Below are 10619 nucleotides of genomic sequence, written 5' to 3'. Positions count from 1 at the left end.
ATTCGGTTGCGTCGCGGCCTTGGCCGCCGCCGGGCGGTGGAACCGGTCCTCGCGCGTGCGCCAGCGGATCTCCGACCGGTACCAGTGGAAGTCGCGGTTCGTCGCCGTCCGCGACGTGAACTCGAATTTTCGAAAGTCGCGCGTCACCACGCAGAGCGCCAGCGCGTCCGTGTTCGAGCCCGGCGGCGGCGCTTCCACCCGCACGTCGAGGCACGTCGCGTGGGGCACGAAGAAGGGCGCGCCGTCGGAGGCCTCGGGCACGAAGAGGAGCCGGTGCGACGTCAACAGGAGCGCGCCGCGCCTTCGCGGCGCTCTCGGCGACGCGGAGCCGGACACGTCCGCGAGCACCTCGAGCACGATCTCGTCGAGGGGCGCGTACTGGCCCGGCGCGAACGCGACGAAGCACGCGCCGTGGACGGCCGACCCCGGCGGGTAGAGCGCGTCGAGGCGCGCGGGCCAGGAACCGCCGTCGATGTCCGCGCAGCGCGGCGGCCGCGGCGCGGCCCGCGCCGCGGGCGCTTCGCCGGAGACGCGCGCGACGTCGACCCGCAAGAGCCCGCCCGGCTCGCCCGCGCCGCCGACGATCTCGAGCCACTGCGTCGGCGCGCCGTTGAGGAACGCGCGGCAGGCGCCGACGCGCTCGTCGCGCGGGCCGCTCTGGGGCAGCTTGACGCCGTGGGGGCCCGCGCGCTTCCGGTCGAAGATCGCGAGCGTCACGTAGGCCGCGCGCCGCCTCGACTGCCCGGCGACGACGACGTCGAAACTGGCGCGCCAGGCCGGGTCGCGCGTCTCCGGCAGCGGCTCCGTGGACCCGACGAGGCGCCCCTCGGACCGTAACTCCACGAAGGCCGACGGCTGCCGCGGCGAGTCGCCGAAGAGGCCCGCGTCCTTGCCGAGCGGTAGGCGCGCGGCCTGGACGACCGTGACGGCGTACGTCGCGTCGTCGCGCCCGTCCGCGACGGGCGTCGACGCGCGCGCCTCGTCGCCGCCGAGCGCCGCGCCGCCGAGCGTCGCCCAGCAGTCGTCGCAGACCCGCTCCTCCGCCGCGGCGTCCTCCTCCAAACCGCCGACGGAGCCGAGCGTCGCGACCTGGCTCGTGATCTTGCCCATGGTCGCGAAGGCGGACCGCAGCGTCGGCGCCGCGGGCGGCCGCCGGGAACCGTCGCTGCGCACGGGGCCGAGGCGCATGCTCCGACTGCTGCAGGGGCCGCAGACGAGGCGCATGCAGCTCCGGCAGTGGTGCCGCCGGTTCGTGAAGGAGAAGGGCGACGTGCAGAGCAGGCAGCTCGCCGACGCGCTGTCGTCCATCCACCGGCCCGCGCCGTCCATGGTCGACGCGTCGGACGCCGGCCGCGGTCACCGCGGCGCGTCGAGGGATGTCTTGCCACAAGAAATGAAGCGGGGAACGAGTAAGATGCAGAGCTTAGCGACGCGATAAGATTTCGAGAAAATCGATGGCGAAGAGGCGTCCGCCAGTGGTGAACGACACCTTTGGAGAGCTCTATCTCGGCGCCATCACCACCGATTTGCCTGATTCTTGTTGCATCTGAAAGGGCTCAATGTCGTCTTGCGCGCAGAGCCAGTAACTAAAAAAGTTCAACAACCAATTAATCTGTATATCTTACTCGTCCCCGCCTCAAATGCACCTTTAGAGAGGCCGGCAACATCACCCTTCGTATCCCGTGCTTTGGCGGGCGTGTCGCGAGGTGAGGCTGCCCCAGCATGGCCGACGCCGCGCCGTGGCGGCGGCGGACCGCGGCCCTCGCCGCGGCGGCGGCCGTCGGGAGCGCCCTCGCGCTGGCGGTGTTCGTGCCCTGGCGGCGGACGGCGGTCCCGGCGAACATGAGCGCCGGTGCGCCGTCCATCCGCGTCGACGTGTCGCGGCCGGACTCCGCGAAAAGCGCAGTGAAAACACTGTCGGACGTGCCCGTGGGCGCCGGGCGGCCGGACATCGTCCACGTCGTGCTCGACGACGTGGGCATGAACGACCTCTGGGACAGCCAGGATTTGGCGCCCGAGGTCTTTCCGCACATGCTCGCGCTCGCGCAGGACGGCGTGCGCCTGACGAACTACTACGGCCAGGCGTTCTGCACGCCGGCGCGCGCCGCGTTGATGAGCGGCAAGTTCGGCCACCGCACGGGCTTCGCCAACGTCGACGTCGACAGCGCGGCGACGCTCGAGATATCCGCGTGGGGCAACTTTAGCTTGGCGAACGCCGGCGACCAGATCTTCCTCTCCCAACGGCTGGCGACGGCGGGCTACGAGGTCCACGGCGTGGGCAAGTGGAATCTGGGCCACTGCAACGCCGCGTTCCTGCCGCCGAGCCGGGGCTTCAAGTCCTATTTAGGGTATTACGGCGCGGGCATCGGCTACGTGAGCCACGAGGTCGAGCAGTCGGGCAACGTGGAGAACTCGTTCACGCGCCACTTCCGGGACTACTCGCTGGTGGACATGCAGCGCTGCACGCCCCAGGGCTGTTTGTCCGACGCGTCGGTCATCGGCGAGTACTCGACGATTTTGTTCACGAACGAGTCTCTCCGGCGCATCGACGGCTTCTCCGTGGAGAACCCGACCTACCTCTACGTCGCGTACCACGGCGTCCACGACGACAAGCAGTCCAACGCGTCGGGCCTCGACTACCCCGCGGCGGCGCTCGAGGCGCTGGAGGAGCGGCGGCGGAACTTCGGCATCGCGCTCCACGCGGTCGACCACGGCGTCGGCCTGCTCCAGCAGCGGCTCGAGAAGCGGTCCTCGGACTACGTGCTCGTGGTCCACAGCGACAACGGCGGCTCGCCCTGCGGCACCTACTGCGACAGTTCGAACGCGCCCTACCGGGGCATGAAGTTCTTCGACTTTGAGGGGGGTTTGAAGCTGCCCGCGTTCGTCTACTCGCCGACGCGTTTGGCGTCGCGCGGCACCTACGACGGCCTCATGCACCACGTCGACTGGACGGCGACGTTCCTCCGGGGTTTAGCCGGCACGCTGCTGGACTGCTCCGACTGCGACTCGCGGGACCACTGGTCCGCGATCTCGTCCAACTCCGACGACAAGTACGAGATCCGCGACGAGGTCGCCTTCTCCGTCACCGCGGAGGCGGCGACGCTGCGCATGAAGAACTACAAATCACGGGGTCCTTCAACACGCAGAGTTGCATGGACAGCTCGGCGATGAACTTCCTCTTCGACGTCGACGCGGACCCCTACGAGACCCAGAACCTCTACTACGACGACGCCTACGTCCACGTCCTCCGGGGCTTCGAGGACGAGGCCGCGCGCATCATGCGGGAGGAGTACGTCCACCGGACGCTCCCGCCGGGCTCGCCCGAGGGCGGCGCGGACACGATCGCCGCGTTCCTCGCGTCCTCGCCGACGAACGACACGGTCAAGCACGTCACGCCCTGGGACTGCGCCATGTCGTAAAGGTCCGTTCTTGTCGGGGCGGCGCGGGCGGCGCGGAGGCCGCGCGCGGCGCGGGTGCCGCAGGAGTGCTCGGAGGCGTGCGGCACGGTGGACCGCAGAGCGCTCTCTCAGAGAGCGCCTCGACGCGCAGCGCTGCACCGCACCCGTGCGCGCGCGCCGCAGCGCTCCGCACCGCAGCGCACGGCATCGCCCATCGCGTGCGACATCGCGCGCGCCGCCGCTCGCGCCATCGCGAGGCGACGATGCGCGCCTACGTGCCGTCGCACAACCTGAGCCGGAGCTACCGCGGCGGCGCGCGGGAGCGCGCGCCGCTCGTCGCGCGCGCCTGCGCCGAGACGCCCCAGCGCCACGGCGTGCCGTCGGCGGCGTCCGTCGCGCGCCTCGCGGCCGCAGGCGCGACGGCCGCGGAGCCGCTCGACGGCCTGCTGTGCGGCCGGTTCCGGATCACGAAGACGCTCGCCGACGGCACGTTCTCGCGCATCGCCCTCGTCGAGGACCGCCTCTTCCCCCACTGGCGGCGGCGCGTCGCCGTCAAGGTGCTCGCCGCGGGGTTTCGCGAGGTCGGGCGCCGCGAGGCGGCGGTGCTGGCGTTGTTGCAGGGCGCTCGAGGTCTCGCGATCCCCGAGTTCTTCGGCGCCCACGAGAGCGGGCCCCACTACGTCATCGCCATGGAGGCCTGCGGTCCATCGTTAGGAGAACTCGTGAAGCAGTCGGGGCCTCTGGGCGAGCGCGACGTCCGCCGCGTGTCGAGCCAGCTCGTGGCGGCGTTGGCCTACTGCGGCGCGAAGCGCGTCATCCACGCGGACATCAAGCCGGAGAACGTGCTGTGCGCTCGGCCCGTGCTCGGCGTCGACGCCGAGGTGCGGCTCATCGACTTCGGGAACGCGATCCGGCCGAGCGAGGCGGTGCGGTACTACGCTGTGTGGAAATCAAATCTTCAACCCGACTTCAATGTGAGCGTACGCGACGGTTTCGACGCAAGCTCTTCGGCAGTGCTTCGAGAACTCGACGAGAGCAATAGATTCGTCCAAAAATCAGCCGAATCGACTTCGATTTGGCCGAGCTCGAGAGGTTTGAAGTTTTTGCTGGACAGGGCGTTCCACTGGTTGATTTCCACACAGGTATTACGACGATTTCGAGATCCAGTCGCTGGGCTACCGCGCGCCCGAGGTGCTCGCGGGCGTGCCCTTTGGCTACGCCATCGACATGTTCTCGCTGGGCGTCGTGCTCGTGGAAGCGGCGCTCGGGCGGGCGCTGCTGCGGCCGGCGCGGGCGGACCGCGGCGCGGCGCGCGCGGCGATCGAAGCCGCGCTCGGGCCGTTCCCCGCGGCGCGCTTCGCCGGCGCGCGGTTCGTCGTCGACGACCTCGGGAGCGCGCCGGCGCCCGCCGACGACGGCGACCGGCGGCGGCGGCACCGGGACGCCGTGCGCCGGCTCCTGCGCGACTTCCCGCCGCGACAACCGGGCGACGGCGCGTTCGCGTCCTTCGCCGCGGCCATGCTCGAGCTCGACCCGGACCACCGCGCGACGCCCCGGGAGGCGCTCTTCCACCCGTTCCTCGCCGACGACTTCCCCTTCGCGGCCGTGTTTAGCGACGGCTAACCGGAGCGGGAGTTAAGTCGGCTACCCGTCGACGTTGAGCTGGAGGACGGGCTGGTCCTCGTAGTCCTTGGCGAGGGCGTTGCAGACGGGCAGCGCGGGGACGATGTCCGTGGAGAAGACGCAGGCGGCGCCGCAGCCGAACTTGCAGAGCACCGTCGCCCGGTCGTCGCCGCACGCCGCCGCGGTGGCCGCGAGCGCGTCGCGCGCCGCTCGCGGCAGGCCGAGGCCCTCGGTCGCGAAGTCGTCCGCGGGGACGAAGGCGACGACGAGGCTGCGGTCCATGCGGTCGCCGCGCCGGTTCACGGGGCCGTCGAGGTAGAAGTCCTCGAGCGGCGTTTTCGAGTGCAGCAGGACCGCGCCGGCGCCCCGCAGCGCGCGGTGGCACACGAAGTGGGGGAAGGCGTACATGCGCACGCGGCCGAGGCAGCCGCGCAGCACGGCGTCCCGCCGCTGGTCCCGGGAGAAGCCGCCGTCGCGGAGCGCGGCGATCTGCGGGCACATGCGCTTGTGGCAGCCGCCCTTCTTCCAGTCGGCGACCTGGCAGTCGCGGCCGCAGAAGCGCGCGCCGCACCGCGCGCAGGCCGCGAACTTCCTGCCGCCGTCGCCGGCGACGGGCTCCGTCGTGCAGCAGCCGGGCCGCGCGCACCGGCGCACCGTCGGCGCCGGCGCGCCGGCGCCGTCGTCCTCCCAGGCCCAGGCCGTCGCCGACGCGGCGCCGGACGGCCGTTGCGCCTTTTCTAAGACCTCCTCGGCCTCGGCCTCCGTCTTTACGGGGAGGTCGGCCTCCGCTGGTAATGCTTCGGCCTTTGCCATGCTGCCTCGCCAAGTGCAAGGTCGATGATGAAGCGCCCTTGAACGACTTCTTGAAGCTCGCTGACCCGTGCAGAGTCGGATGTCGAGGTTAAACCGGGCGCGGCCGGCCGGGGCGCGCCTTTTCGCCGGGGCGCGCGCCCCCCTAGGCGTAGGAGCCGTGCATGATGACGTCGTCGATCTTGAGGATCATCTTGACGACCTGCGTCGCGAGCTGGACCTGCTGCTGCTTGCCGATGAGGGTCTCGAAGACCTTCTGCTGCTTCATGTCGTTGGTGCCCTGCTGGAGGCAGTCGACGCCCAGGTTCGGGTTCTTCTCCGCGAGCTGCTTGGCCTTGACGGCCGTGAGCTCCGTGATCGGCGAGAGGCCCGAGTTCTCCGCGAGGGCCATGGGCACGTCGTCGAGCGCGTCGGCGAAGGCGCGGATGGCGTACTGGTCCTGGCCCGTGGCGTCGTCGGCGGCCTGGGACACGGCGATGGAGCAGGCGATCTCCGCCGCGCCGCCGCCGTAGACGATGCGGTTGTCCTTGACGAGGTTCCGCACGACGCACATCGCGTCGTGGAGGCTGCGCTTCGCCTCCTCGACGATCATCTTGTTGCCGCCGCGCACGAGGACCGTGACGGCCTCGCTGGAGGCGCAGTCCTCGATGACGAGCATGCGCTCTTTGGTGGTTCCGAACGCGACCTCGCGGACGCAGCCCGCCTTGCCGAGCTTCGCCTCGCTCAGCTCGGAGAAGCGCGCGACGATGCGGCCGCCCGTAGCAATCGCGATGAGCTCCAGCTCCACGCCGCCGACCCAGCGCACGGCCGGCAGCCCCGCCTGCAGGAGCAGGTGGTTCGCCTCGTCGTCGAAGCCCCACTGGCAGATGACCATGTTCGCGCCGCAGGCCTTGCACTGCGCGACCATCTCCGTGAAGTAGTGCTGCTCGCGGGCGAAGAGCTTGTCGTAGTCCTCCTTGGACGTGATGTCGAGCTTGTGCTTCGTCTTGGGCTTGGGCGGCTCGAAGGGGCACGTCAAGATGCACATCTTCGCGTCCTTGATCTCCTTGGCCATCTGGGGGTGGGAGATGTCCTTGTCGATGACGATGCCCTTGATGAGCTCCGTCTCCTCGAGGCGCCCGCCGGGCTTGCCCTCCATCTTGATCATGTCGAAGTTGACGTCGTTGCGGTCGACGTCCGCGACGGACATGACCGCGTCGACGGCGATCTGCGCCATCTTCCGCTTGTGCACGTTGATGATCTTCGAGCTCAGGGTCGTCATGGCCGTCTCCACGAGGACCTTGTCGTCCTTGGTCTTGTCGAAGGCCACGGTGTCCGCGACGTCGCCCAACGTTTTCATCGCGACCTTGCACGCGGTCTCGAAGCCCTCGGCGATGCGCACGGGGTGGAGCCCCTTGTCCAGGAGCTTCTCGGCCTGCTCCAGCAACGACCCGGCGAGCACGACGACGCCCGTCGTGCCGTCGCCGATCTCGTCGTCCTGGGACTGCGACAGCTCGACCAGGAGCCGGGCCACCTGGTGCTCGACGGCCATCTTGTCCAGGATCGTCGCGCCGTCGTTCGTGATCGTGATGTCGCCGTCGGGGCTCACCATCATCTTGTCCATGCCCTTGGGGCCCAGGGACGTGCGCAGGATGTTGCTCACGGACCGCGCGGCCATGATGTTGTGCTTCTGCGCCTCCAAGCCCTTGATGCGGCTCTTCTGCTGCTGCTCCTTCAAGATGATGAAGGGCCGCCCGTACTCGTCGAAGACCATCGACATGGTTGCGGCGAGGGCGGCGCGGCGCGCGACGAGCACGCGACGAGGACGCGACCGCGAGTTTAGAGGCGCTCCAGCGGGCGGCTCAGCGGTCGACGGCGAGCTTGGCTCGACACCCCGGCCAAAATCCGCTCTTAAAGTGGGCCACAGCCTGTGGCAAAGCCTGTGCTTGGGGCAGCTCGACGCGCGCAGCACGCGCTCCAGCGTCGCGCCGCCGCACCGCCTACCACAAAACACCACGCTCGCGACCCCGCGCCGCTCCCCGCGTCGCCGCGCGCGCGAAACTCGCGCTCGCGCGACCCAGCCCGCCGCGCCGGCGCCGTGCATGACCGCCGCGCCGAGGGCATGGGAGCCGCCGACCAGCAGCTGCGCCGCCTCTGGGCCGTCGCCGGCGGCCTCTTCGTCTTCGGCTACGCCTTCAAGTACGTCACCTGGGTGTCCGTGCAGAGCCAGGTCGAGGAGACGAACCGGCTCACGCACGAGGACGCGAGCCGTCAACTCGCGGAGGCGCGCGAGGAGGCGCAGCGCTACGCCCTGCCGCCCATCGACCGGACGGCCGTGAAGCCGGCCAAGGACGCGTCGTGACCGCGCGCGTATATTCTGCCGTGTCTTCGCGCGCGTCCGCGGACGCCGCGCGGCGCGGCCGCGGCGCGGCGGCGGACGCGCGCTACATTTGCCCATAGTCTGGACTTCTTTCTTGTCGCGCGCACGCTCTGGCGGCGACCGGACGGGCGGGCGCGGCAGGCGCGTCCGGAGGCCGCGAGTGGAACGTCAACACAATGTTGCAGGCTTCAATGAGTGACAAAACCTGCTTGAGCGCTCGCGCGACGGACCGCGTCGTCGAGCGCCAACGCGACCAGCAGCAAGCTAGGCCTCAAGCTTCATTGGAGACTGGTGCACCGGCGCGGCCAGCAGCAGCAGCACCAAAAATGATGCTCGCGCGCCTCGCCCCGTTGTTGGTGCTGCGCTCCGTTCGGGCCATGAGCAAGACGGTGATCCTCGTGCGCCACGGCGCCGTGGACCGCGCCGGCGGCGGCGTCAAGCCCGACGGCCTCTACGGCGGCGACGTCGACGTGCCGCTGTCGGCGCGCGGCGAGGCCGAGGCGCGCGCGGCCGCCGCCTACGTCGCCGACGCCTACGGCGCCGCGACGACGGCGGTCTTCGCGTCGCCGATGAAACGCGCGGTCTTCGGCGCGCGGCGCTGCGCGGAGGCGTGCGGCGTCGCGGCCGTCGAGGAGCGCGAGGCCTTCCGGGAGGTCAAGCGCGGCGCCTGGGTCGGCAGGACGCTCGCCGAGGTCTCGGCCGCGTTCCCCGGCGAGGACATGCGCCGGTTCCTCGGCGACTACGACTTCCGGCCCGCGGGCGGCGCGGAGTCGGTGAACGACGTCCAGCGGCGCGCCGCGGCCTGCCTCCGCGGCGACGTGCTGCCGTCCATCGCCGACGGCGAGTGCGCCGTCGTCGTGAGCCACCTCTTCGTCACCCGGTCGCTCCTCGCGCTCGCGATCCCGGGCACGCCCGTCGCGGAGATCGCCGTGCCCACGGCGTCCGTCTCCGTGCTCGAGTTCGACGGCGACACGCCCGCCGTGAAGCTCCAGGGCCTCAAGCCCGACCTCTCGCCCGAGGACGACGCGCGGCTCGCGGCGGGCGACGCGGAGACGTAAGGACGGGGTCAATGAGCCGGCTCGGAGGTGGAGCTCCACGCGCTTACTTGAAGTTACTTCCCTTCCAAAGCCCCGACCCACGCGTCGACGTCGCTGCCGTACCACGGCGCGCCGAGGAGCGGCGCGCGGAGGCCGAGCGGGTTCGGCAGGAAGTCGAAGTGGCGCGCGTCGTCGAGGAGGACGTGGTCCGTGCCCGGCAGGAGCGCGCAGGGCGCCGGCGTGATGCCGTCGCCCTTTGCGTTCCCGTCGCCGCAGAGGGGGAGGTAGGCCGTGAAGGCGAGGCCGCGGTCCAACGCGGAGTTGGCGCCGGCGCCGCCGAGGCCGCCCTCGACGGCATTCGACGCCACGGACGTGTAGCGGACGCCGGCCCGATGCGCGCCGGGCATGCGCGCGTTGACGTTCGTGAGGAGCCCCCGCGTCTGGTCGAGCTTCGCCCAGGGCGTGCCCGCGGGCGGCGGCAGGTTCGGCGTGCCGAGCATGACCAGCGCCCCGCACCGCTCCCGCGCGGCGTCGTCGCCGCCGCCGTCGCCGCCGAGCCACGCGCGCGCGACCCAGCCGCCGATGCTGTGCGCCAGCAGCGCGACGTCGCCGCCGGGCGTCGCGGCCTCGGCGCGCGCGAAAGCCGCGGAGATCTCCTCGAGGTAGAAGTCGAGGCTCGGCGACGGCTCGAGCTCGCCGGCGAAATAGGCCTTCGTCGGCACGGACTTGACGATGGTCAGCCACTTCAGCGGCGTCAGGCGGCAGGCGTAGACCGCGTGGCCGCGCGCGCGGAGGTCCCGCGCGAGCGCGCCGTAGTCGCGCGGCCCCGAGAACTGCGCGGGGCACAGCACGACCGCGGCTTTGCCGCTGCCGAGGCACGGCGCGTTCCGCGCCGCCTCCGCGGCGTCGTCGAACTCCGCCGCGCCCTCGGCCGCGTCGCGCCGCGACGCGCGCGCCAGGGCCATGACCGCGTCGCCGGCGTCGTCGCTCGCCCGCTCGAACACAAAGGTCGTGCCCTTGTTGCCCCGGGCGACGCGGACGCCCGACGCCTCGTCCAACACCGTCGTCTCGAGATAGCCGACGGCCCGGTTGCCGAGCAGGTCGAAGGGCACCGGGTAGGGCACCGCCAGCGCGCCGCCGAATAACGCATCGTCGACGAGGAACTCGCCGTCGCGGAAGCGGAACGTGAGCCGCGACGCCGGCGCGCCGGGCGCGTCGGGTTCGACCGTCGCGCGGATGACGAGGCGCCCGAAGGGCAGGTCGACGACGTTGTCGAAGCGCGGCTCGTCGCCGGACAGCGTGAGCTTCTGGGTCAGCGCGGCCGTCGTCGACGAGCCGGCGACGAGCGACTGCACGGGGCTCGGGCCGCCGTGAACGCGTAGTCGACCCACA

At 71.1% G+C, this 10619-nt stretch overlaps 3 protein-coding genes across 3 annotated transcripts; 2 read left to right on the top strand and 1 right to left on the bottom strand.

Moving 5' to 3' along the window:
* Positions 1 to 1722: 1722 nt before the first annotated feature.
* AURANDRAFT_66827 (hypothetical protein) lies at positions 1723 to 5021 on the top strand (the record flags this gene model as incomplete). Its single annotated transcript, XM_009042076.1, has 4 exons — positions 1723 to 3081; positions 3147 to 3389; positions 3656 to 4329; positions 4541 to 5021. 4 exons carry the CDS (start codon positions 1723 to 1725, stop codon positions 5019 to 5021), a joined length of 2757 nt encoding a protein of 918 aa, XP_009040324.1.
* Positions 5022 to 5910: 889 nt separating this feature from the next.
* On the bottom strand, positions 5911 to 7914 carry AURANDRAFT_54967 (hypothetical protein; the record flags this gene model as incomplete). The annotated part of the gene is made up of 1 exon (XM_009042074.1): positions 5911 to 7914. One exon carries the CDS (start codon positions 7912 to 7914, stop codon positions 5977 to 5979), a length of 1938 nt encoding a protein of 645 aa, XP_009040322.1.
* Positions 7915 to 7932: 18 nt separating this feature from the next.
* Positions 7933 to 9248, top strand: AURANDRAFT_66826 (hypothetical protein; the record flags this gene model as incomplete). Its single annotated transcript, XM_009042077.1, has 2 exons — positions 7933 to 8168; positions 8573 to 9248. 2 exons carry the CDS (start codon positions 7933 to 7935, stop codon positions 9246 to 9248), a joined length of 912 nt encoding a protein of 303 aa, XP_009040325.1.
* Positions 9249 to 10619: the final 1371 nt, after the last annotated feature.

Source organism: Aureococcus anophagefferens, assembly GCF_000186865.1.
Source record: "Aureococcus anophagefferens unplaced genomic scaffold AURANscaffold_26, whole genome shotgun sequence".
Lineage (NCBI taxonomy): Eukaryota > Pelagophyceae > Pelagomonadales > Pelagomonadaceae > Aureococcus > Aureococcus anophagefferens.
The sequence above is the reverse complement of the archived record's forward strand: the minus strand, read 5'-3'. Positions and strand labels throughout refer to the sequence as shown.